The following is a 23,328-nucleotide window of genomic DNA, read 5'->3' as shown; positions in this document are numbered from 1 at the left end:
GAATCAAAATGTAGTAAATTGTATTGTTGAACTGAATCAGTTTATAATGATTTTAATTTTATTGGATAATAACTGGATTACAATTAATTAGATTGAATTATAACTGGACTGAATTGGGCTGTATCTTTAAAGTGCCTTGACATGACTTAATTGTGAATTGGCACCAAATAATAAATAGTTATGAATAAACTGATTTAAAATTGAATAAAATCAAAGACAACTAACAAGCTTTGGCTTTGGACAAAAATAAAACCGGTCATAGGGACGAATTAACTGGTATATTTGGACATTTTATGGAATTTGTTCACTGTAGTAAAATGCTGAGTATCACTAGACTATTTAGGGTAAAAAAGGACAGAAGAACTGCTGATAAGTATAAATTTCCAGTTACAATCACATATCAGGGGAAGCAAAAAAATCTTATATCATCATATACCACTGACCAACAACACAAATGTTTTGGAAGGGCTTGTTTCAGATCTGTGGCTACATCCTCCATAGCAACACTACATCTGCTTCTGAATTGCTAATTATTGCTTTGAATTTGTGCTATTTCATTGCAAATGGAGCCTCCTATTGAGAACTCTCAAAAGCCTCTGGGGGGGGCTGGTTTAGCCCAGACAATGCAGAGTGCAGTGAATAAAAGCTTGCTGTACATATCAAACAAATCTGTCCTAATAGAATCATGTCAGTTGTAAAAAGGTTCCATGCTGAATATTTTAGGGTGTACTTGCTATGAGGGAGCCATATCTGCGGATACATAGTCACACACCTTTGAGACAAGGCCTCGGGGATAGCAGGAGGAGGGGTTTACATGCATTTGTTCATGCAAATCAGCAACTCCATGCGCAAAGCAATGCGTGTGTGCCATCCCAGAGGGAGGATGCGGATGTAGCGTGCCACGATGGGCGGTCGCAGGAGGTTCTGTACAGATGAAGAGCGGTCGGAGTTTCCGTAAAACACCTGAAGAGGTACAGAAAGATGAGTACAGGGTGAAGTTAGTGAAAACTGACAGAAGGGAGTAACACTGTTGTGCTGAAATCTTTATTGTTTCTTCTACTCCTGCACAGCCAATAGAAATTATTATTTCTGTTAAAAGAATTAAAAAGGTAAACCTATAAAACTTTTGATTTTAAATATTTTTATACTAATTATGGAATATCAAAAAAGTTGCGATAACAAATTCCACCATGGAGCTACGTGTATGAAAGCATGTCATTCTGAACCATAACATTCAGTTTTGTGGGAAATCAGTTTTTTCACAAAACGCATTTGAACATTTATCAGATTCTTCTATACATTTAATTGATGGCCATATTGTGTATTTATGCAAAATTTCACATATATCTATCATATATAAATATCAATTTTTCTATGAAATCAAGTTATAGAATTTAGCTCTTATTTCTAAAAATGTTCCTAATTACTATATTTGTAGAAATGATGACATTATGTTACCATACTTAGAATTTGATTTTTTTTTTCAACATACATTTATAGTGTCATGATCTACAGTATGTAATTTTTGTTTCGGGGGGGGGGGGGGGGGTTCTGTGGTAAACTGACCCTGTTGTTTCCAGTTTGGTCCTTGTAATAGATCCAGTTGAGCTTGTCGTCTGTGCGGTACTGAACACTGTACTTTGTGATCCACTCCTCGGCGTCACAGCGACCCTGGGTGAGGATCCCTGACACAACCATCACCTCCTTTAGGTCAATCTGCAGCCATTGAACGTTATCCTGAACCTTGGACAGCCAGGCGCAGCTGGAGGAGAATCACAAACACCTGCACAGTGAGTGACATAGTAAAGTGTGCCAAAATACAGCACTCTTGTCATCTAGATACAACAAATTTCATTATCTAAACCTGCGATCTTCTATGTGTCTCAAAATCTCTTTGATAAAAAAAATCCTGAGACTCGAGAATTCCCCTATAACTTTGCAAATATATCTATGTACTGAATGTTATTCGTATGGATTTATTAGATTTATGTTAGGTTAAATACCCAGTGTGTCCATATTTTTGTGACATGGGAAGAAATTTTTTAAGTGTAAAATGGAAACTAAAACAGCCACAATAACCTCTATATTTACTATCAGTGACGTAGGTTCACACAGGCTCATGTTAAAATTTTTAGATAATTATTTTTATTATTATTGAAAATAGAAAAATAAAGAAGAGGGAAAAAATCTCTTTCAAGATGTTGGTGTGCACATACCCAAAGCCTTGGCTGTTGAGCCTGGCTTTGCTTGGGACCCATGCGGCGAACCAGCCACTGTACTGGTCCTGGTTGGAGCAGGTGATCTGGTCTGGGTTCACAGATCCAGCCTCAAAGCCAAAAGCTCTGTGGTAAGGACACTCTGGAAGTGAAGCAAATTAATCAATTACATTTACAGAAAAAAAACACTATTTCTTTTTTCTTTTTTTTCCCACTTAAAGAGGTTCCTGGATTGGATGGACAGATTTTAAAGTCACCAGCCAAAGAGATGGAACATAAACAGCTTCAGCTTTATGCTACAGCTAAGCAGTAAACCACTGAAACATAACCAGCAAATGATCATCACTAAGCCTATCTGGATTCTTAACTCTCGATCCTTTCGGTTCTGTCCTCTCCCCTGCTGACTCCCATCCTCGGACCCTCTGGCTCCCAGGGCCCCCGCTGTTAACAGCCCCAGAATGACCTGTATTCCATCCTAAAAGCCTGCAGTTTAAGTCACCACAGTGACAGATCAGTGATTTCCATTAGGGCAGCAGGCAGACAGATGGCCATACTCTACTCTCTATGGCTTTAGATCCATGTGGCTTTCAAGCTGCCCTTTCTTTTTGTGGCTCACTAAATATACTGTGCATTTTCGAATGAGGGGGGAGCCAGACATGAGCAGAAAAAATCCTTAGTTATGGATTCACAAAACAAGAACTGAAGTGGAAGTAGCTGCTCTCTTGTTTACTATCTTAAGCCTATCTGAGTAAGGGTCGCATCAGGCCTAATCCCAGTATTATGATGCTTACAGCTGAAGTCTGTGTGAGTCAGTCAGATAAGTGTTTACATAACAGCCATGTGAATGCCTCTGTGGTCCTCCCCTCTGTATATCCTCACCAAAATGAGCTAATTCAGGCTTAATTCATGGCTGAATTAATTGAAAAACCAAGGGATGGGATCCAGTTGACTGAAGCAACCAGTCTAATGCAGCACAGGGAAGTGCTTGTCTCTTAAGATATGTCATCAGTGGTAATAAACCAGAGGTTTGCTGTGAAGTTCTCACAGTGATGCAAAAAAGTGATACTTCCATCTGCTCATGCTAGATTATGACCGGACTAACGGATGTTGTAACGAGATTACATTTTGATGATTTTGCATCTTTGTCTCCAAAGTAAAGAATGAAAGTTTTATTTTCAACCAAGCATTCTCTTTCATAACTTAAGTTGTTAACACGTTAACATTATTAATTTGTGTGTATAGATAGAAAACCTTGCCACATCTCATAGATGTCACATATGAGAGCTGTTTAGATAAAAATCCAGATGCAGACCCCATTTTCTGTTAATGAAACAACAAAACAAGAGGATTCTGCAGCTTCAGCTGAAATAGTATTTGTGTCTTTTCGTGGCTCCATCTGCAGCTCCTTCTCAGAGGATATCCAGTGGACCATGTCCCACCCTGTGGCGTCAAATCTGGAGTCTAATGCACTCATGCAGGCACACGATCATAGATGGATTGTTATCAGGTACAAGCATTAAAACCTCCAGTTTATCTACATTTTAAAGATTATTTGTGAATAAATCTATTGATCCTCTTTAGGAATTTAAGATTTTGGTGAGAAATTTGAATACATTTTCAAGCAAAATGCCCTCACTGTTAGATGTTTCAGCCCCAAAAATATGAACATTTTCAGTTTTTTTTTAGTTTTAGGCACATACTTGCTGGGCTGTATGAACAGGCTGCAGCAGGTCAAAGCATCAGACATACAGCATTATATTGTTGTCCTTGTCCACTCTGAGTCTCAGCTCACAGCATATACATTAACTGCATATAGCGCTCCATTCACAGCTTATCTCTCATTAGTAAAATAATCAAAGCGGTTGGTCACTCTGGTCTTATCAGACTTTACATGCGTCCACTTGTTGTTTACAGCAGGAACATTGTTGTAACATTGTGTGTAAATACATTTCTCACACTCTTTCATTGCCATTCATTGACTATTAACAAACAAAATAGCAATTAGAGATTTAATCACAACACATGAATATATTTTTTGATAAACGTAAGACTTTATGTGACGTGGCTCATACCTGGCATGCAATCCACTCCTCTCACCATAGAATCAGACCTAACAGAGGGATACTCAGCCGGGATTTCTCCTCTATCACAGTCACACTTGCAAGACGTGCCGGGCCATGCTTCAGTCACAGCAGCCTCATATAAACAAAGAAAAACGATTTATCAATTAGATTATCATCACCGTATTATAATCAGACATAAGATGCATATACAAATACTGTCATTTTCTAAATAGAGCTGGTTTGGAAAAAAAAATGCTGAAAAGAAAGTGGAGTAGCGATTAAATGTTTCATTTTCATTTTTCATTGTACAGCAAATTTTCCCAGTAAAACTTTGAGATTGACCAGTGGCCATGGTAGTGACATTGCTTTAGTCCAGGCTGAGATATATTTGGCATGGGGGATGACCAAAAAAATCTAATTCAATGCCACTTTAAAAAAATATACAATCTATTTTCTGTTGTGTTCCTGAGGTTTCTTCATACCTCTTGAGCGTGAATACTGATGAACACTGTCAAGCCAGATGGACATAAAGAAAAACAGTCAGCCGTCGAGGTACAGAAGAAAGAAGGATAGAAAAGAGGCTGTTAGGACACAAAAGTCACCCATTATGACAACACAATCTCTCCATGAATCTATCATTTTAACTACATTAAAAAACCCAATGCAGACACATAATTAATGTTAGTAATAGAAACTGATCAAAATGCTGAAATCTCACTCAGGGACCAGTTCATATTTGATGATGAGGGTTCTTTCAGCAGAAAACACTTTAAAGATAACTGACTTCACCTTTCTAAATCTGTGGTTTGGATTCACAACTCAACAGCTGAGTAAAGACCAGGTTGTAAGCACTGAAATCGTACCGTCAGCTCCTAGAAGAAGCAGAGCCAGCAGGAAATGTAGCACGTTGAGAGCCATCTTCCAATATGCTCCAAACCAGACCGGACCGACTGAAGAGTGAGCAACCGAGCCAGCAGTGATAGAGAGGCTGGATTACAGTAATCCACAGGACACTAATGGCTTTACCTAATGCCATCCTTATCTGACAAAGCCCCTCCTACAGCTGTTCACCCACCACCATCAACACCATCAACGACATTTAAGTCAGTGGAAATCACTGTGCAGTCACAGGGGTCATGTCAAAAATCCTGCAAGAAAAACAAAAAGCAGCTGGCTCGAGTGATACAAATGATTTCTCTGTGTGTGTGTGTGTGTGTGTGTGTGTGTGTGTGTGTGTGTGTGTGTGTGTGTGTGTGTGTGTGTGTGTGTGTGTATGTGTGTGTGTGTGTGTGTGTGTGTGTGTGTTTAAGAAAAGGAGATTGAAGGGGCCTTGAGGGTGGTGATGCTCATGCTGGGCCTTGTGATCCATATGACAAGGCAGAAGGTGTCCCTTTGGGTGAATGAGGGGCTCTCATAGGCTAAGGCTACTGCAGAATGTAAAGTTAAAGACAAAATGTCACAACACTTAGACATTTTCTACTACGTAACAAGAGAAAAAAAACAACAAGCAGCAGTAATTTGAAAAATATTGTAAAAAATTGAAAAAGTTGTATATTAAAAGTACTTCCTGTGAAACATTACTGTTGTTATTGTTTTACCACAAATATATCAGATTATATCAACTGATAACTGCCAAGAGTTTGTTCCAGGATCTTCAAGGAATATAATACATTTAGAGATGCACATTTGTTCATTTTTATTGGTCACAAATCATATGAAAAGAGTTGACACATTGAAATTCCAACATTTATGTGCAGCTCTCCACTATAATTTATGCATTAAAGAACTGTGATATTGACTTGACTCACTGAGGTTAGACTGCGTGTTGATGTAGGTTTACAAATAATCACCATTGAAATTTTCTAAATGGGATAAACCCATGAGTTTCAGTTTATTTCTCTGTTGGAAAAGTAATATGATAAAAGCATAAATGTGGGAAGCTTTTACCCGTGAATGTTTATAATTTAATCCACAGGGCTGTGGAGCCTATCCTCTGACCATCACAAGGTCAACAGTGCGAGGAAACCAGAGCTTCTGAATAAAACTCACCCACATATAGGGAGAACATGCAAACTCCACACTGGAGTACAAGTATTTAAAATAAATAAATAAATAACTTCAAAGCATCCAATTGATAGTCCTTGTTTGTTGGTCTCACTGACTAATATATATGAGATCGTCCATCCATTTTTTATATCCGCTTAATCCAAATCAGGGTCGCGGGGGGGCTGGAGCCTATCCCAGCTGTCATTGGCCGAGAGGCAGGGTGCACGCTGGACATGTCGCCAGTCCATCACAGGGCATGTATGAGATAATCAGATTATAAATGCTGGAGCATCAGTGTGAAAGCAGCATGTCAGTGTTTGAATCATTAAATACAAAGTTTCATAAACAGTTAAACTGGACAGGTTATCATGACTTGAATACTGACAGGAAAGAAGAGCAAAATCCAGATATAAATATCTGTTTTCTGGAGTTTTTTTTTTTTTTTCTTCTTTGAAGCTTCAATGTATCATGAGGTATTGGGTTATTTGAACATTTAATTACATGAAATGATAAGAGTACATTTAAAGGGAAAAATGACTGTTTGGTTTAGTTGCTAACAACTCAGAGACATCTGAAAAGTGAACCCTACGACACACATTAGATGACTGAAGGTTGCAAACCACTGGGAAATCATTTGATTATGTGCTGTATTCTAAAGCTTGATATATCATCTTTATCTTGAAAGTAACTAAAAGTGTCAAATAACTTAAATGGAGTGGAAGCATAAATCTGCATGAATTTCAAATAATCCCATTAAATACAAGTACCTCAAAGTTGCAACAAAGTACCGCAGTAAATGTATTTTGTTGCTTTTCCTTTCTTTTTAAAATGAGTGAAACATCAACTGACCAAATACATCCTAAGAACTTCCAGGGTGTCCAAAGCTTGTGAATAAATTTTGATTAAAAATATAACTTAGGATACAACAAAGGAAACGTTTACACCAATTCTGTTAGATAAAGCAGATATTGATTTTGAAATTGGTTTCTTTTAAAGCTCAGCTGATTTGTGTGTTTTCTAATAAAACTTCAATCAGTCCTTTTCATTTGAGGTGTTGCTAAAAAACATGCACCATAGCTTGTAAAAGTGGGACAAAAGAAGCTCAACTTTATCACCTGCCACATTAAAAACCTAACAAGTTGAGCATGACTTTTCTGTCCTGCACAATGTGCCTGAACCCCATTGTGGGCTTTAGAGTGAGGTGGATGAAAATAATTAGGCCTAATTAACCAAAGCTGTTTCCAATTTGGACTCATTTAAACATCCTTTTGTCCACTCCCTTTTCTTTTAGTCCTGTTCCTCTTACTAGTGGTGTTATACATAACAAGCGGCCGTACAGTGAGTTTCACTCGTTTCTTTTTGTGGCGTGTTTTCAACAAACTTGAGGAAGCAAAATGAAAGCGCCTGTTCCAGCAGCACGCAAACTCCCTCCACAAACAAAGAGGAGGCTTCGAGGTTACTCTTCTCTCATCTACAGATCTCATAAAGAGGTGAAAAAGATGTGGTGTTTGAACACTTTTCTAGCAGTGTGTTTTTCTTTTTTTGTTTCATTTCTTATATTTTAAGTTATTTTATTTTTTTCCTGTGTATCTCACCTGCAGGTCAGTCCAGCTGGGATGAGGAGTCCAGAATTCCTGGCCAGTCGGCAACTTGGTTTTCCCCAATCAGTCCTACTCAAACTGGTGAGCTTGGAGGCGTCTCGGCTGTCGAAGACTAACAGATTAAAAGTAATCACTCGTCGGGAGATCAGCACTGCTGTTACATTTGTACAGAAAAGGATTTGTTCAAGACCTGCTGCATGAAGTGTTGTACTTCAACTGAACTTAACTTTTAATGTTATATAAATAAAAGTTTATTTTAAGTTTTTATTTCTTGCCTCTTTAGAAGATGCCAAACAAGAAGGTACTTGCTTCTACTAACAGGTTGGTTGAAAGAATCTGATAAAACCACAAACTGAAATGCTAAGAATCGAGAGGGTTCAAGGAGCAATTTTCAAACTGTTTTGATCTGAAAACGGCTAAAATGCTTTCATTTGGTGCCGACTTGACCAACTTTCTGCTGACATTATCCTGGCCGTTAGTGTTATGTTAAAACACCAGTTTGAGGTTGAGGAGAGCTTTTGTTTCTGGTCTGCTTTTTAAACCTAAGTAATCCATACTGATCACCTAAGGAGAATCTTGAATATTAGCTGTTTATCTACCCTCCCCTGTTGTCACAACTTGAACATAGTTGCCAATCTATTTGTTTTACTGAACTGACATCTTTTCATCACCGTTTTCCACATCTTTTGAATGCTTTTCAAACGACCTCTTGTTGCATCTCCTCCTGCTGTGATTTCTGGTACATGATAAAGGTGTAAGGAAGTGGTACCACCAAGTCTCATGAGGCATTTGACCAGCTCAATGTTCAGTGAGCTTCTGTTAAAGATGATTTTTTTTTTTTTTTTTTTTTTTTTTTTTTTTTTTCCCCTCCATTCTGCTTCCTTATCTGCATGAGTTAACTGTTGGAGGTCTAACCTGCTGTTTAATACAAAAAAAATGCAATTCTGTGGCAATCTTTTACTATAATTTCATGATCATTTCAGCTGCCTCAACAAATTCCGTTTCCCAGTCTACCCTCCCCTTATGGATCTTTGGCTATTTCACTGGTGTATCTCATGTTTGAGTTTAAAATGTAAATTTGGGGTCTGTGTTTAGAGAAAATTTAAAAAAAAAAAAACTAAAGATGGGCTGATGGTAGTAAAATCAAAGGAATCTTCAAAAAACCCTTTCCAACAGCTAATGATGGAAAGACATTTCAGACTTCATTTTCCAAAGTGTAAATTGACTGTTTCTGAGAGACGAATATTTAGAGCACCACCGGAGAATCTTAGCTGTTTGGCTTCGAAATTCAGCCTGATTGATGCCATTTGGGGGAGTTACCCGAGCGAAAGTATTTCCATGAGTAAGGATTTGAGGCGGAACAGCGACCCCCCCCCCTTCACTAGATGTCTGTGGTCGGCTTGTTTCCATCCACATGGTGATGCTTCCGTCTGCGCTCGGAATTCCTCAATCGCCTCCCAACATTTAGATTTCTTATAAACGTACTTGAGGGCACGGAGTTCAGGCTTTACCTACATTTTTTTTCTTGCATCAGATAAAGTACGCGTTTCCCGGTGGAGCCCGCGGATACGAGCTTCAGGTAGGGACCTGTTGACTGTCACCAGATGCACGTTCGTTAAAATGTGTTGTGCGAAAATGTGAATAAAAAAAATGGAGATTAATTCCTGCTCGGTTTGATTTATTTCCCCGTAACGGTTAGAAGCATTGAACTGATTAGCGGCCATTTAGAAGCTTAATACGAATTTATGTCGTTGGTCATAATTGTCGCATCTCCTTTGAGAAGTTCTCATGAAGGAGGCTGCATTTCCGTGCACGGATTAAAAAAGTTGAGGATGGGTGAATAATAGAGCCTTAACCATAAAAAAAAATAAAAAACAATATTTGCATGGGGTTTAGTTAGTTGCGTCTTTTTAACTGCTGAATCGTTAACGTTGCATGATCTGGACCATTAAAAGACCATTTTCTCATTCCCTTCTATATGTGAAACTTGTGAAGGTTCTGCAAGACTTGGAGAGCTCTACCGCTACATATCTTTCTTCCAGACCGTCTCTTCACCTCTCGGATCCCCTTGCAGCAGTCACATGCCACAAATCAAACGTGACCCTCCTCCTCCTGCTGGGAAAGAAGTGACCAATGTGACCCTTGGAACTTCCTGTTGACCATCATGGGATGTGGCACATCTGTTGCCACGGAAACACAAGTGAAAAGACTGCAAACAGGTAAAGATGTGTGGTGGGTTCATGTTTGACTAATAAGAAAATGTGAGAAAATGTGTCTTTAAAACAAAAATTAAGCACAGCTCATCATGTTGATGTACCTTGTCAGAAGATGGAGGAGCTCACCTCAAATAGATCATATCATAGATATGATATGATATTATATATATATATAAATATATATATAGATCAGATCAGATCATATCATTTTGAATTCCCCCATTGGGGGTTGAATAAAGTATTTTTCTATTCTATTCTATTCTATTCTAAAGGTGTTGGATGATATAATAACGTGTGTACCAGTTCAGAAATAACCTAAATTAGGCTTTTTTCAAAATCAGCCTGTCCCGGTTTTAGCGAAATGAGGGCTCTCTGTGAAACTTATTGCTGGCCCCAAACTCAAATATCAATTTTTTGAATCGGCCAATTTGTAAATCAACAAAGAAAAAACACAGGTGCTTGGTATTTCTAAAAGGAAAGACTTCCTACTATCCACAGGATAATGTAATAATGAAATAAATATCTGTTCTTTAGAGAAAGCATCATACCTGAAGACATCCTGTTCAAGAAACTGGAATGTACTTTTTTTTTTATATTTTACAGACTAATCAATCAGTTCATTGTAAAGAGACTTGATTGGTTTATAAATGTTCTTTTATCTAACCTATTTAACCAAAAAAATGGGACACTTGAGATTTGAAATCTCATTTCCAAAAGTGTGATGCTGCAACTTGTTGAGCAATCCTTGTCCCTACACAGCCGTGAAGATGCAGTCCATCAACTCCAGAAACAGCAGTGATCATAAATTGAGCTTAAAGAAATAAAACATAATATTTAACTCTCACAGCTATTGTAAGTCAAAGCAGTGCCAGTAACAGTTATGATATTTGTAGCCAGCAAATCATTCAAAATTCCCCTAAACTTAAACTTAGAGAAACCAGCTTTTTGATTTTCAGGTGGCTTTGAAGCTGATTCATAGTAAAGGCATCAGCATATTTAAAGAGCCTTTTCTCATTGATGGATAGAATGAATGAGTCTTTTGAGCATGGATGAGAATAAAAGGCTTTGTTTCTGAAGGATGTGTGGTGTGTGGATAAGATGCACGCCGACCAAGAATAATGAGGTTAATCCTTGGTTGCATCCTCATTCGAAACCACAGATGACACCGTTCCACGTGTGTCTTTCCTATTTTGAAGCAGAACCGATGTTTCTTCGACTGATTTTATTTCAGCAACGGATTTTTGTTTTTGTTCATCGTGTTGACATCCTCTGTGAGGCTTGTTAAGAAACGCACCTCAGCGATCGCGTGACTTCACTACTGTTATGGTTTGTGTTTTACTAATTTCTGTCACACTGTGTTATTTTCCTCCTCAGACACTCGCACACGCAGATGTTTGACAGATGGTCCTTTTTTTTTCTTCACAGCTTGTCTTCTCTCCTCTTTAATGAGTGCTGTTACTCCCAAAAGCTGATTTAATTTGCGTAGTTTTTCCAGTCCCACTGTTGTACATGACCTCCCTTGTGTCTTGTTATCTCTCTTACTTTGTGTGTGTGTGTCTGTCCATGTGTACCCTTGCAAATCATTTTGTTCAATTACCAGTGTCTTGTGCTGACTTGTAGTGTTTCTTCTCACAGATGAAGCAGTTAAGACTCCCAGCCCGACTCTGAGTAAGACCCTGCTTATCTTTATAGATCCATCTGTGACACACAGTATATTGGATGTGCATATATCTCTGTTTCCATTTTTGCATATTTATGAAAGCTTAATCCTGTGTAAATTTACATTCTTTGACTTATGGAATTGAAAGCTGCCACGTGTTTCTAGAAAAGCTCTCTTGAATCAGAGATGAGGTGTTTTAAAGTAGTTTTTTTTTTATGTATGTATAGGTGACTGCAGATATTAAGACAGGTCTCCTCAGTCATTTAACAATAACAGCTGATGTTTTGCTGCAGCTATGAAGGCAGCTATTTTGATCCAGCAATGGTTCCGGCGCTACATGGCCCGTCTTGAGATGAGACGCAGGTACACCTGGAATATCTTTCAGTCCATTGAATATGCCGGGGAACAGGACCAGCTACAGGTGTGTCTCAGAACATTTTCCTTCTGATTAGAAGGACAATTATTTGAGAGGCGTCATTAAGCTTTACACGTGTTGTTTTGTTTTCCTTTCCTTAGCTCTCCAGTTTTTTCAGTTTCATGCTGGACAACTTCACGCACCTGAATGGAAACGGGCCAGGTCAGGAGCAAAAAACACTCGACTAAACTGTTAAGACAATTAGGTGTTCTTGAAAACAGATTTAATCCCTGCTTACGTAAAGGTAATTTTAGTTAGAGTAAAGAAACTTTTCCTTATAAGGCTGATGTGTTATTTTCAGTTACTGCAAAGACTGTAAATTCACTCTGTGTCTGTTTGTGGGACGAATTTCCTCCTAATAGCAACAACAGGGTCGCCTGTGTTTCCCACATAGTGAAAACTTAATTTTTGTTTGGTTGATTTGTTTATCTGTTACAGCTTTAAACATATTTCTAACCTTGATTTGATGCTTTATTTGATGGTGGGAAATGACATTAGTGTTTATTCGTCATTACTTTCTGTTTAGTTGCTGTTCAGACAACAACTAAATAGTTTTTGATATGGGAAATGTAACAATATGTTTGTTTCTTTAGAATCAATTGCGATCAGCAAACCCTTTGCATATACCTTGTTGCTTAGCAACCACAAGGAATGTAGAGGCCAATTTGTTGGTTTGTAGCACTGAAACATCTGTGGCAAATGTGTGTATTGACCTGCTCTCATCCAGTTAAAAAGCACAGTTCCTCATTGATGAGCTAATCTGTTAGTTCAGCCTTATTGCTTACCATCTGCTGAGCATCTTCTTTGTGGGTTTCACATTGAATCAACGTGTAATAAGGCTACACTGTTGTTTGTCTGTTCTACAGACCACAGGTTTTGGCATCTGTATGAGTGTGTCTGTGTTTTGCAGAACAAAGGCCATCACATAGAGACTAATTGTAATTTAACAAAGGAGAAATAGGCTTCTAGGTACATGGCTGATCCTCACTTGCATAAATTAGAGTTCATCGGTTTTTATTACCATAATTGAGTGCTCTTATGCCACATAGAATTGGATATGATGCAGTGGCAAGCCGCCAATAATAAGAAAAAAATTAATTATTGAAACAAGAGATGCACTATTTATGAAATATCAATACTCATGCAAAGATTATAATTTGGACAACAGCTGAAAGCTGATACGAATTGTTTTGTCATTTATTTTCCCTTTCATGCCCAGGAAAAAAATAAACATCCATCCATTTTATTTACCAGCTTAATCCAATTCAGGATCATGGGGGGCTGGACCCTGTCCAAGCATTGGGCGAAAGGCAGGGGACACCACGGAGGGGTCACCAGTCTATGACCACGCCACCGTGTAGCCCCACAATGAAATGTGCATTATAGAACATAACTGAACAGTGTTATTTTATCTTTAAGTATTTCAGCCACACATCAGACTATCTTTGAATGAGCACATAAATTCACATTGCACCAGGCTTGAAAGGCAAAAGTGTGCACGTGTTGCATCAGGTCTGACTGGCTTAAAATCAGAGAGGAATCACCAGTCAAATGACCAATATCTTTTTTACACCTTAGCTCTCACTTAAAATTGTATCTAATCTTAGGTCCAAATAAGGTCCGAAACAATCTACACAGGAGCAAAAGAGTGTGTGTGCATGAACGGACATGTTCAGTGGTGACGTCAAACTAAAAAGCATCCTATGATCTTACCCACCAACAGGGGCTACTCAGGCTCAAATGTAACTCTAACCAACTGAACAGGTTCCAATCTGAACCATTCCTCATCGGAACATCATCAACTTCACCGCTATCACCCGGGTCCCCAGCAATGCAACCTCCAAGTTAAACCTGCAAGCGATATAAGATACAGTTGGTCTATATAATTAAAGGTTTTACATATACTTTTAAATCTAATCTCATATCACAAATTTGCCCCAAGAGGTTTTTTTGTAGTGACTTTTATGTGTCAAAGACAACAACTAAACACAAAGACATTTCTGAAAATACAATCAAATTAAAATGTAATAACATACCTAGAACATGACAACAAAATGGTAAACACGTTTTAAAAGACACCATAATATATCAGAAAACACAGCAACAGCCTAGAAAGCTACACTTCAGAAAACAGAACAACAAAATAAAAAGACACACAAGAACAGAATAAAATGTTTTGTTTAGTTTTTTCTGTTTTCTGTGATTTTTCTTTTATTGTTGTATTTCCCAAAGTGTGGTGGTTCTGTTTTATCTCATCAGCTGTGGATTCTCAATGCAATGGTTTTACGTTTAGATCAGAGCGGATGCTGTGCATATGTTGTTGACCCCTAACTTTTTTTTTAATTTAATTCAAAAGACTTGATCTCCCAGCTCCTGGACCCTGTGGTTGATCCCTGGGTAGACAGGGAGACCTGCTACAACTTGATCTCCATCCCAGAGTCTTACACTGGACCCCGGATATCGTTTCCCCTCTCTGTCTCAGATACTAACTCTCTCCTCTGTGCATTTAAGGAGCAGCAGGTACTGAATATGGTGCTTTGAGTTTTTCTCATTCTTATTTATGCTTGTCTGCTTTAATCTTGGGGAATTCCTTCCACACAGACTCTACATGCCAGATATGTTATGCAGCTGCTGTACGAGACCAAAAAGCTCCTCAAACAGATGCCAAACATCATCAATTTGTCAACATCCTACACCAACGAGATCACTATATGTGGTGAGCGGCCTCGAATTGTTGATTCCAGATTCGGTATTGCTATTTTCAGTAAAGGAGAGAAAGAGTGAGAACACTTCGGTGTCATTGTAATCCACAGTGCTGTGCACTGAATAAATGAATTCCCTGCTCAGCTGATCTGCTGGTTAAATGATCGCTGATGTCTTTAAATGGGTTTTAACTACAGTTGACTGTATCTTAATAGCACTGTACCAAGAAAGGAGGGCATTGTTTATTTGCATCCTGATCAGGCACTTGACTTGTCTTCCACAGCTGCCTCCTCGTAACAAGTTGCATGTCATTAGACTCAAGAATACTTGACTCATACAAAGAACAGTTTGTATCAAGATGCAATTAAAGAATTTTAGATCTCATCTCTGTAAATTGAGGATCAATTTAGATCAATAATTAATCCATTGCTGTGATTTTTCTTTTGGCACAGGTGATCTGCATGGCCGGCTTGATGACTTACTACTTATATTTTACAAGGTAGAGACAGATTTTTTTTTTATATATAATTATGGGGTTATACAATCCCAAATCAGAAAAAGTTGGGACACAATGGAAAATTCAAGTAAAAAATGCAGTCATTCTTACATGTAGCTTGACTTGAATTCTTTGCTGGCTGTATGAACCCAAGAGCTTTAATGTTTTGTCTCCTCAACTACATTTCATTTCTTAATTTACATCCATTTGGGCATTTTAGGCCTGAAATACATTCCAAGAAATAAGAAAAATGTTGGGACAGTAAAGCTTTTGACACTTCTCACAACAAACTCTGGTACTCATAAGCAATGAAGTATTTCAGGTGTTATGTGTTCTATTCTTCCTGCAAGCACATCTTACGTACATCTTAAGGTGTACAACAGTACGAGGTAGACATTTTAAGATTCTCCATCAGGAGACTGGAGAGGACAGCCCAGTCCAGTAACCATGCCTTCTTCTTCCTCAACCAAGTCTTTTTTTTAAAGTTTTTTTTCAGCACTTGTGGTCTTTATTTGAAAGTTGCTTGACAGGAAATGGGGCAGAGGGCGAGAGAGAGGTGAAGGACATGCAGCAAAGGGCCCCTCAACCCATTGAGCTAACCGGTGCCCAATCAATGCTTTTAAATATGTAGAGTGTGTCTTTGCTTTGTCTTGATTAAAAAAAAAATCATGAACATCTCTGGAAAAGTTAGTATGTTGTTAGTATATAGTATGTAATGCTGCCATCACAGAAGGGGAAATTAACTTTGCCAAAGGCACTGATAATGTACAACCCCATACCATCACAGAAGTGAGCTGTTGGACTTGTTGCTGATAACAGCCTGGATAGGACATTTTTTTCTTTGGACCGGAACACATTGTGTCCATTTCTTCCAAAAAAGATCTTAAATGCTGATTCAGCTTACCATAAAACATGATTCCACTGTGTGATGGTCTATTCAGATGCCTTTGAGTCCAGAGAAGTCAACGTCACCACTTTGTTTTACGTGAAAAGTTTTAAATGGCATTTAGGAATGTAAATCCATTAAGGAGTGCTTGACAAAAGTTTCCCAAAGTAATCTTTTGTCCATATTATTTAATCGGGTATTGATGAATGACAGTTCATGCTGTGTCATGTTGTGGATCAAAGATCGTGGATGACCAGTTTAGGCTTGTGGTTTGCTTTTTATTCACAAAAAATTCCTTGAACCATTTAATGATATTCTGCAGAGTAGAGGGAGAAATATGGAAATCTCGTCTAATGTTTGTTTCAGGAACATTTTTTTTCACGGTTCAATGATTTTTTTTTCACACAATTTGTTGACAAACTGGAGATCCTCTTCCTACGTTTGCTCTTCAAAGGCTTAATCTCAATCTCCCATTGACATCACCTGCTTCAAATAAAATCATTAAGATTGTTTTTACTTCATTACGAGCACTAAATTTCTCCAGTTCCAACGTTTTGTGTTTGCTTGTTTGTTTTATATGCTGAAAGCATGGAAAGAAAAAAAGTGTATATTAAGAAATGAATGTAAGTTTATGAGAAATATTAAACATATGAAACATTTTGGCTTTGCACTACTAGGATCGAAGTAATCACTCTAAATGTAAGAACCAATGTGGGTTTTTTTTCTCTTTTTTTCTTTTTTTTTTCCGTATTGTCCAAACTTACAGAGAGTCACATCTCCATGAACATTGGATTTTTTTTTTTCATGTTTTTCAGAATGGACTTCCATCTGCCGAGACGCCATACGTGTTTAATGGGGACTTTGTTGATCGTGGGAAAAAGTCAGTCGAAGTGGTCATCCTCCTGTTCGCCTACCTTCTGCTTTATCCCGACTACATGCATCTGAACCGAGGAAACCATGAGGACCACATAATGAACCTCAGGTCAGAGGTGTGGCGGGCGAGGAATTTATTATTTTTTTTCCCAATTATGACCATGAGTTTTCTTTTCTTCCAGATATGGGTTCACAAAAGAAGTCATGCAGAAATATAAGGTACAGTCAAGTCTAGATACATGGTGTCATTCTGCTTTCATTATGTACAGAACTCATTCTGCAGGTTGGGGACTGCCATAGCTGATGGAGTTTGATAGATTGATCTGAGATGTCCCACAGCTTTGAAGTGAATTCCTCCTTTACTTTGTGCAGATTCATGGCCGCGAGATCCTCCAGCTGTTTCAGGATGTTTTCAGCCTCCTGCCCGTGGCCACAGTCATTGACGGAAAGATCCTGATTGTGCACGGAGGGATTTCAGACCAGACCGACCTGGACTTTCTCAGCACCATAGAGAGGCACAAGGTCGGTGGTGATGTGCAGCCAGCCTTCATCTGGTTTTATTGCCTTCTTGTGATTTTATGTAGCTGTAAAGCACTTTGAATTGCCCTGTGTATGAATTGTGCTCTATAAATAAAATTGCCTTGCCTTGCCTTCATCTTCCATTGTGCACTTTTTATTTCAATAATGGCTTTCTGGCAAACGAGAGGTTAGAAAAAAAAAAAAAAAGATTAAAAGCTTACCTGAAGTTGATGTGGTGATTATAATTACAGTTTTTTACACCCATTTCTAGCAGACAGAAGCATTGAGAGGCATGTATGTGCTTTTAGTTGTGGTCTTCTCCAGCTCCTGAAAAAAATATCAAAACATGTTATTTTATTACCTTGTTCTTGATAACTTTGTCTGCTTTAAGAGTCAGTAACAACATGAGTGCTGCTGTTGCATCACCAGTATCAGTTTGTTGAATTGTTATATAATTTTTTTTTATTGAATAAAATTTAAGTTTTAAGATGCGAATTATATACTTTTTGCTTATGAATTATGTATAGAATCATACTGTATGTAACTGTTAGACTTCAGCTTTAGAGATGATCAAGTGTGTAGGGGATGGCGTATTTCCCAACTCAGTACAGGCTTTAGATACAGTAAAACTAGTCATAGTTTACAGCGCTTTTTCGAAGAGCATACGTCTGTAGATTGGACAGGAGAAGGCCAAAAATAGCTTTGTAAATGAGAATGTGCAAGTGTTTAAGTCTATGGGAGGAGAGATCAGATCATCCAATCCAAGAACACAACATGCTAACATTAGTGGTAACGAGCTCCGTGCTTTGTTTTTTTTTTCAGCTTTTGCACATATGAGTTGTTCAGATTCAATTACCATCTGTTCACCTGCAGCTATGAACCAAAAATGATTCAGAAGAGGCTAAAAAATGGCAAACTATTAAGCCATCTTCACACACAGCATTGTGATGTTGATTCTTCACGGTGGGAGATACGCTCTCCTGGCTGGAAATATGAGGAAGGGGGTGCAGGGGAACTGGTATCTAGAGTTTGCATGCGGCAGAATGTGATGCTGATTGTTGTGTTTTCTTTACAACACATTCAGAATAGGAGATGAGGCTCCTTATTGTGTTGATGATTTATTCATGTATCTGTATGTGTCCACAATATCTGGGAGTGAGCAGATACCAGCATACAGGTCATTAGAAAGGACAAACTCTCACCAGAACACACACACTGTTTGACAGCAGCAGCAAACAGAAGATTCGCTCACTCGTTCACACATTGTCTCAGCTGTTGATTTTCTGGAGATTGTGCTCGGGGTCAGAGTGAAAAATCTCCACAGAAAGTCCAGCGTAAATGTTTCTAACATTTGCGCAAGCCACCGCTCCAGAACATGTCTTGAACATTTCAGGACTCCTGTGCCTGCGTCATCAGAAACACGTTACAATTATTTGATTTCAAGAAAAAATATGAATTTAGCTGGGATTTTTAGAAGTATCTTCATACTAAATACTTGAGTGCATTTTTCTTGTTAATCGTTAATCTTAACTTTGTAATTAACTAATTAAAACCTGCTCTGTTAAGGCTTTACATTCTGCTGTACTTCACAGTCCTAAATAAATACATTGGATCTGACTTTATTGAGTCTCCCGTTCTCTGCTCCTCCAGGTGAAATCTGCCCTGAAGTTTCCCAGACGTGGTTTGGAGCAGCTGGACATCGATCATTCCTGCAGACAGGCCAAAAGAATGAGATCGACAGACAGCTCTCGTCCCAGCAGCTGTCGCAGCCACAAGAGCCAGCTAACCCCCAACCAAAGGTCTCCAAGAAGCTCACATCTACACATCTTATGTTTGTTTTATTTATTTATTTTTTATCTATTTAATTAGAACTTCATTCTAAAGTGGCAGACTCTTCTGTCCTTTTGTTTTTATAGAAAGAGGCAATGCAGGCTTAGCCGACAAGACAGCGCAGCCTCTACTTCTTCCTCCTCATCATCCTCTTCTTCACTCTGCTCTCCTCGAACTCCATCCTGCCTCTCGCCTCGTCCGTGTCCGTCTTCTCCCAACATGCCTTATAACATCCTCCAAGTGCCTTTCCTGGACTCTCTATCTTCCGTTCCCCTACCATCACCTCCGCAACACGAGCAGGACTGGAAACAGGTTAGAGGAGTGAATTTGTCTCAGCCCTAATGCGATGCGACATATTCAGCACTGCCATCTGCTTTTCTTTCTTGCAGATTGTGGATATATTGTGGAGTGACCCTAAAACCCAAGAGGGCTGCAGCCTCAACACCTTCAGAGGAGGAGGCTGCTACTTTGGCCCTGATGTCACCCAGAGACTGCTGCTCCAACACGGACTGCAGCTCCTCATCCGCTCCCATGAGTGCAAACAGGAGGGATATGAACTCTGTCATGGCGGACAGGTGGGATGCAATGTATTCATGCACAGTCTGCAAATGTTTACCATGTACAAGCCCGGAGAGACAAATATGTGAATGTTGCAGGTGATCACCATCTTCTCAGCATCAAACTATTATGAGGAGGGAAGTAATCGTGGCGCTTACATCAAACTGGGTAGAGAACTGGTTCCACGGTTCTACCAGTATCAAGTCAGTCGCACAACTCGTAAACTCACCCTGACACAAAGGTACAGCAATCTGATGTGCCTGTATGTATCTATGTATGATATTAGGCAAATTAACCACAGCTGAATGTAGCATTTACAGTCAATGAAATCTGTTTGAAGTTATCACTGGCATGTTGTTATTTTTTGAAGTAATATGTTGATTATTGATTAGTGTTTATCTTTGTGTCTGCAGGGTACGAGCTGCTGAAGGCTCTGCTCTGAGGGTGCTAAAGGAGAAGCTGTTTGCTCATCGTTCTGAGCTGATGGTGGGCTTCCAGCAGTACGACCAGAACGATACCGGTGCTCTCTTCGTGTTCCTTTTTGTTTATTTACAAACATGTAATAACCCAGGCTGAAATGTGCAGTTATTATGTGTAAACCCATCTATTTTACAGGTTGCGTGTCAGTCAGTGAATGGGCTCAGGTGTTGGAGTCCGTTGTGAGACTGGACCTGCCCTGGAGGACTCTTCGTCCACGCTTAGCCAATCTTGCACCAGATGGCAGTGTTGAGTATCAGTCCTGCTTTGAGGATATGGGACCAGAAGTTCCTCTGCCTCAGGTCCAAAGCAAAAGAGTGGAGAAGCCATTATCACTTCATGTATTTGATTGCTGTTACTAGCTTTTATTGCAGCACACAAGTTCTTCAGTACTGATGACAGTAAATTTGTGGGGAAAAAAATGGAATGTAATCAAGTATGATATGAGAAACTCCAAATAGTAAGATTTTTTCCACAGTGTCCACAGATTTACTATTAAAAATGGGGAAAAAACTCCTAAATATCCCTAAGATAGCATGAAGCATATGCACTTAATATTCTCTGAATGAGGAGCAACAGCAGGCTTTAAATCTGTCACAATTAAGCCTTCCAGTCCAAAACTCTTGTGTTTTTTTAAGTGCCTTTATTGTTGCACATGCTAATATAATTATACAGAATTTAGATAATAATCTTCATACATTCAACTAAATCAAAATAAAAAATACTTAATTGATCCCTGAAAGGAAACCGGTCATGTGTTAGAGTGCATAGGTGTCTGCATAGAGACAGTGGTTGATGTACTCAGTAGAAAAAGAAATATACATCACAGTTGTGCAAGGTACTGCCTTAAAATCCTGGTTTAAAAAAGGAAAAGGAAAAAAAAAAATAAAGTAACTGCACAGGTTAGGTTCAAATGAGTTTTTAATGCTGTCCTTTTTACTTTTTGCCTGTAAGGATGAATTATTTCCTGCTGGTACTTGTACGTCTTGTGGTACAATACTTTAATACTGTATGTGGTATGCTACTATACCACAGCTGGTGGTTCTCTACAGTTTTGGCATTTTATTTAATTTTATTACATTATTTCTTCTCTCCCATTAGGTCACTCCAAACTTGGCGGAAACACTGTTCAGATACAGGACAGACATAGAGATCATTTTCAACATCATTGACAAAGATCACTCAGGTAAACAAAAGTTATAATTTTAAATGAATGAATTTTCTTCACCAGATGAAGTGTGTGAATGATATGTGTCGTTGTGTTAAGGTCTGATCTCCATCGAGGAGTTTCGTCACACCTGGCGTCTTTTCAGTGCTCATTTGGGGGTCGCCATCGATGACAGGGCCATTGATGACTTGGCCCACAGTATTGACTTCAACAAGGACGGCAGTATAGACTTCACTGAGTTTCTGGAGGCCTTCAGAGTGGTGCACAAACTAGACATCAAGGATCAGCAACCCAGTGAAAAGACGGATAGAGAGAAGTATTCATGAGCCCCAAAAACTTGTAAAAGTAACCAACGGAGGAAGGACGGCAGGAACACCCAAATCAGACAAGATATTTTAGTATTTTTGAAGTGGTTAAAGGAAAAATCCACCATCAAAAACCAGACGACTACAAAAGTAGAAATTAATTGAAATGACATATCTAGGAAATATTGCTGGATCTTGGCAATTTCTGGTGTTGGTACCTGTTGGACGGATTTGCCAAGAAATTTATGAACATCTGGAAGGACGAAGTTTGCAAAAGATACAGTCCTTGATATTCAAGTTCCGAATATAGAATGTTTTCTGAGGTAAATGCAAATAATCACCTTAATAAAAATGTGAATATTTTCATTTATTTCCAAGTGACTGAAAAAACAACAACAAACAAGTATCCAATAGAAACACGATCATGTGTACTTGTGCTAAGAAAGCAAAGCTGAAATAATCTGAAGCAGGTCTTAGTGCTTCATATGCTTTAGATTGACAGTATTCATTCAGAACAAAACAGTTTTTCTGACATTTAACAAAAAATCTCTGTTTGATTTTTATACGGTTTGTTGCTTTTATCGAGGATTTGTTTATGCCATAGCTTTGAAATCACCCTGTTCCTCTGTGTTAGATTTTCTCTCTAATGTTCTGCCGCTCCTTCTGTATGTCATTGAAAAGGTAACAGCATTATAGCTATCTGTTTATAAAATGGGCTGTCGTCCAACACAATTTTAACTGAGTAAAGACTGAACATTTCTGGCTTTATGAATCTGTCATCTGTAATGTTTGATTTAATGTATTGCAATAGTTTGCACATATGTATCTAAAAAAAAAAAAGAGGTGAATGCTGGTTATATGTAGTATTAAAAGCATCGAAGGCTCCAGTTTCAGTTTTTGTTTCATCTTAAGTTAACTGTTTTTCGAAAAGGAATAAATTGTTTCGTTTTTTTTCTAAATCAACTGTTTTAGTTGTGTATATCTTTAGAGTGTGTTTCGGTGTGTGTTTGTGTGTAAATGTGCTCCTTCACTCTGGCATTTTGCGTCCTCTAATTACATACAGTGAGAGCTGTTAAACAGGCCCAGACTTCCAATCAGTCGGAGTAAATAACGGGTTCAGATTTTACTGAGGGCATCACACATACACTTTTACACATGTGCACACACAAAGTAGTCGCATTCAGCTAAAAGAAGAGATCAATTTGAGACAAGCAGGGAGATGAGGAGACTATTTTTTATACTGGGTCGTCCGGTGCAAAACTGTTTGTCTGATAGTCACTTTAAATGTAAAAACAA

At 38.5% G+C, this 23,328-nt stretch overlaps 2 protein-coding genes across 2 annotated transcripts; one reads left to right on the top strand and one right to left on the bottom strand.

The window, feature by feature from the left end:
- Positions 1–810: 810 nt before the first annotated feature.
- On the bottom strand, positions 811–5,197 carry rs1a (retinoschisin 1a). Its single transcript, XM_075470551.1, has 6 exons — positions 5,143–5,197; positions 4,762–4,787; positions 4,289–4,412; positions 2,217–2,358; positions 1,567–1,762; positions 811–963 (listed from the first exon to the last, which is right to left on the bottom strand). The coding sequence occupies exons 1-6, from the start codon at positions 5,195–5,197 to the stop codon at positions 811–813; spliced, it is 696 nt and encodes a 231-aa protein (XP_075326666.1).
- A 4,129-nt stretch (positions 5,198–9,326) lies between these two features.
- Positions 9,327–22,881, top strand: ppef1 (protein phosphatase, EF-hand calcium binding domain 1). The gene is made up of 19 exons (XM_075470540.1): positions 9,327–9,505; positions 9,922–10,145; positions 11,778–11,810; positions 12,096–12,223; positions 12,319–12,379; positions 14,574–14,737; positions 14,819–14,933; positions 15,373–15,419; positions 17,118–17,284; positions 17,358–17,394; positions 17,548–17,697; positions 19,345–19,493; positions 19,611–19,836; positions 19,914–20,099; positions 20,181–20,323; positions 20,496–20,602; positions 20,698–20,861; positions 21,661–21,745; positions 21,827–22,881. Exons 2-19 carry the CDS (start codon positions 10,091–10,093, stop codon positions 22,051–22,053), a joined length of 2,244 nt encoding a protein of 747 aa, XP_075326655.1. The 5' UTR covers positions 9,327–9,505; positions 9,922–10,090; the 3' UTR covers positions 22,054–22,881.
- The last annotated feature ends 447 nt before the right edge of the window (positions 22,882–23,328 follow it).

This window comes from Odontesthes bonariensis, chromosome 1 (genome assembly GCF_027942865.1).
Source record: "Odontesthes bonariensis isolate fOdoBon6 chromosome 1, fOdoBon6.hap1, whole genome shotgun sequence".
Taxonomy (NCBI): domain Eukaryota; kingdom Metazoa; phylum Chordata; class Actinopteri; order Atheriniformes; family Atherinopsidae; genus Odontesthes; species Odontesthes bonariensis.
This window is presented reverse-complemented; position numbering and strand designations above follow the sequence as displayed.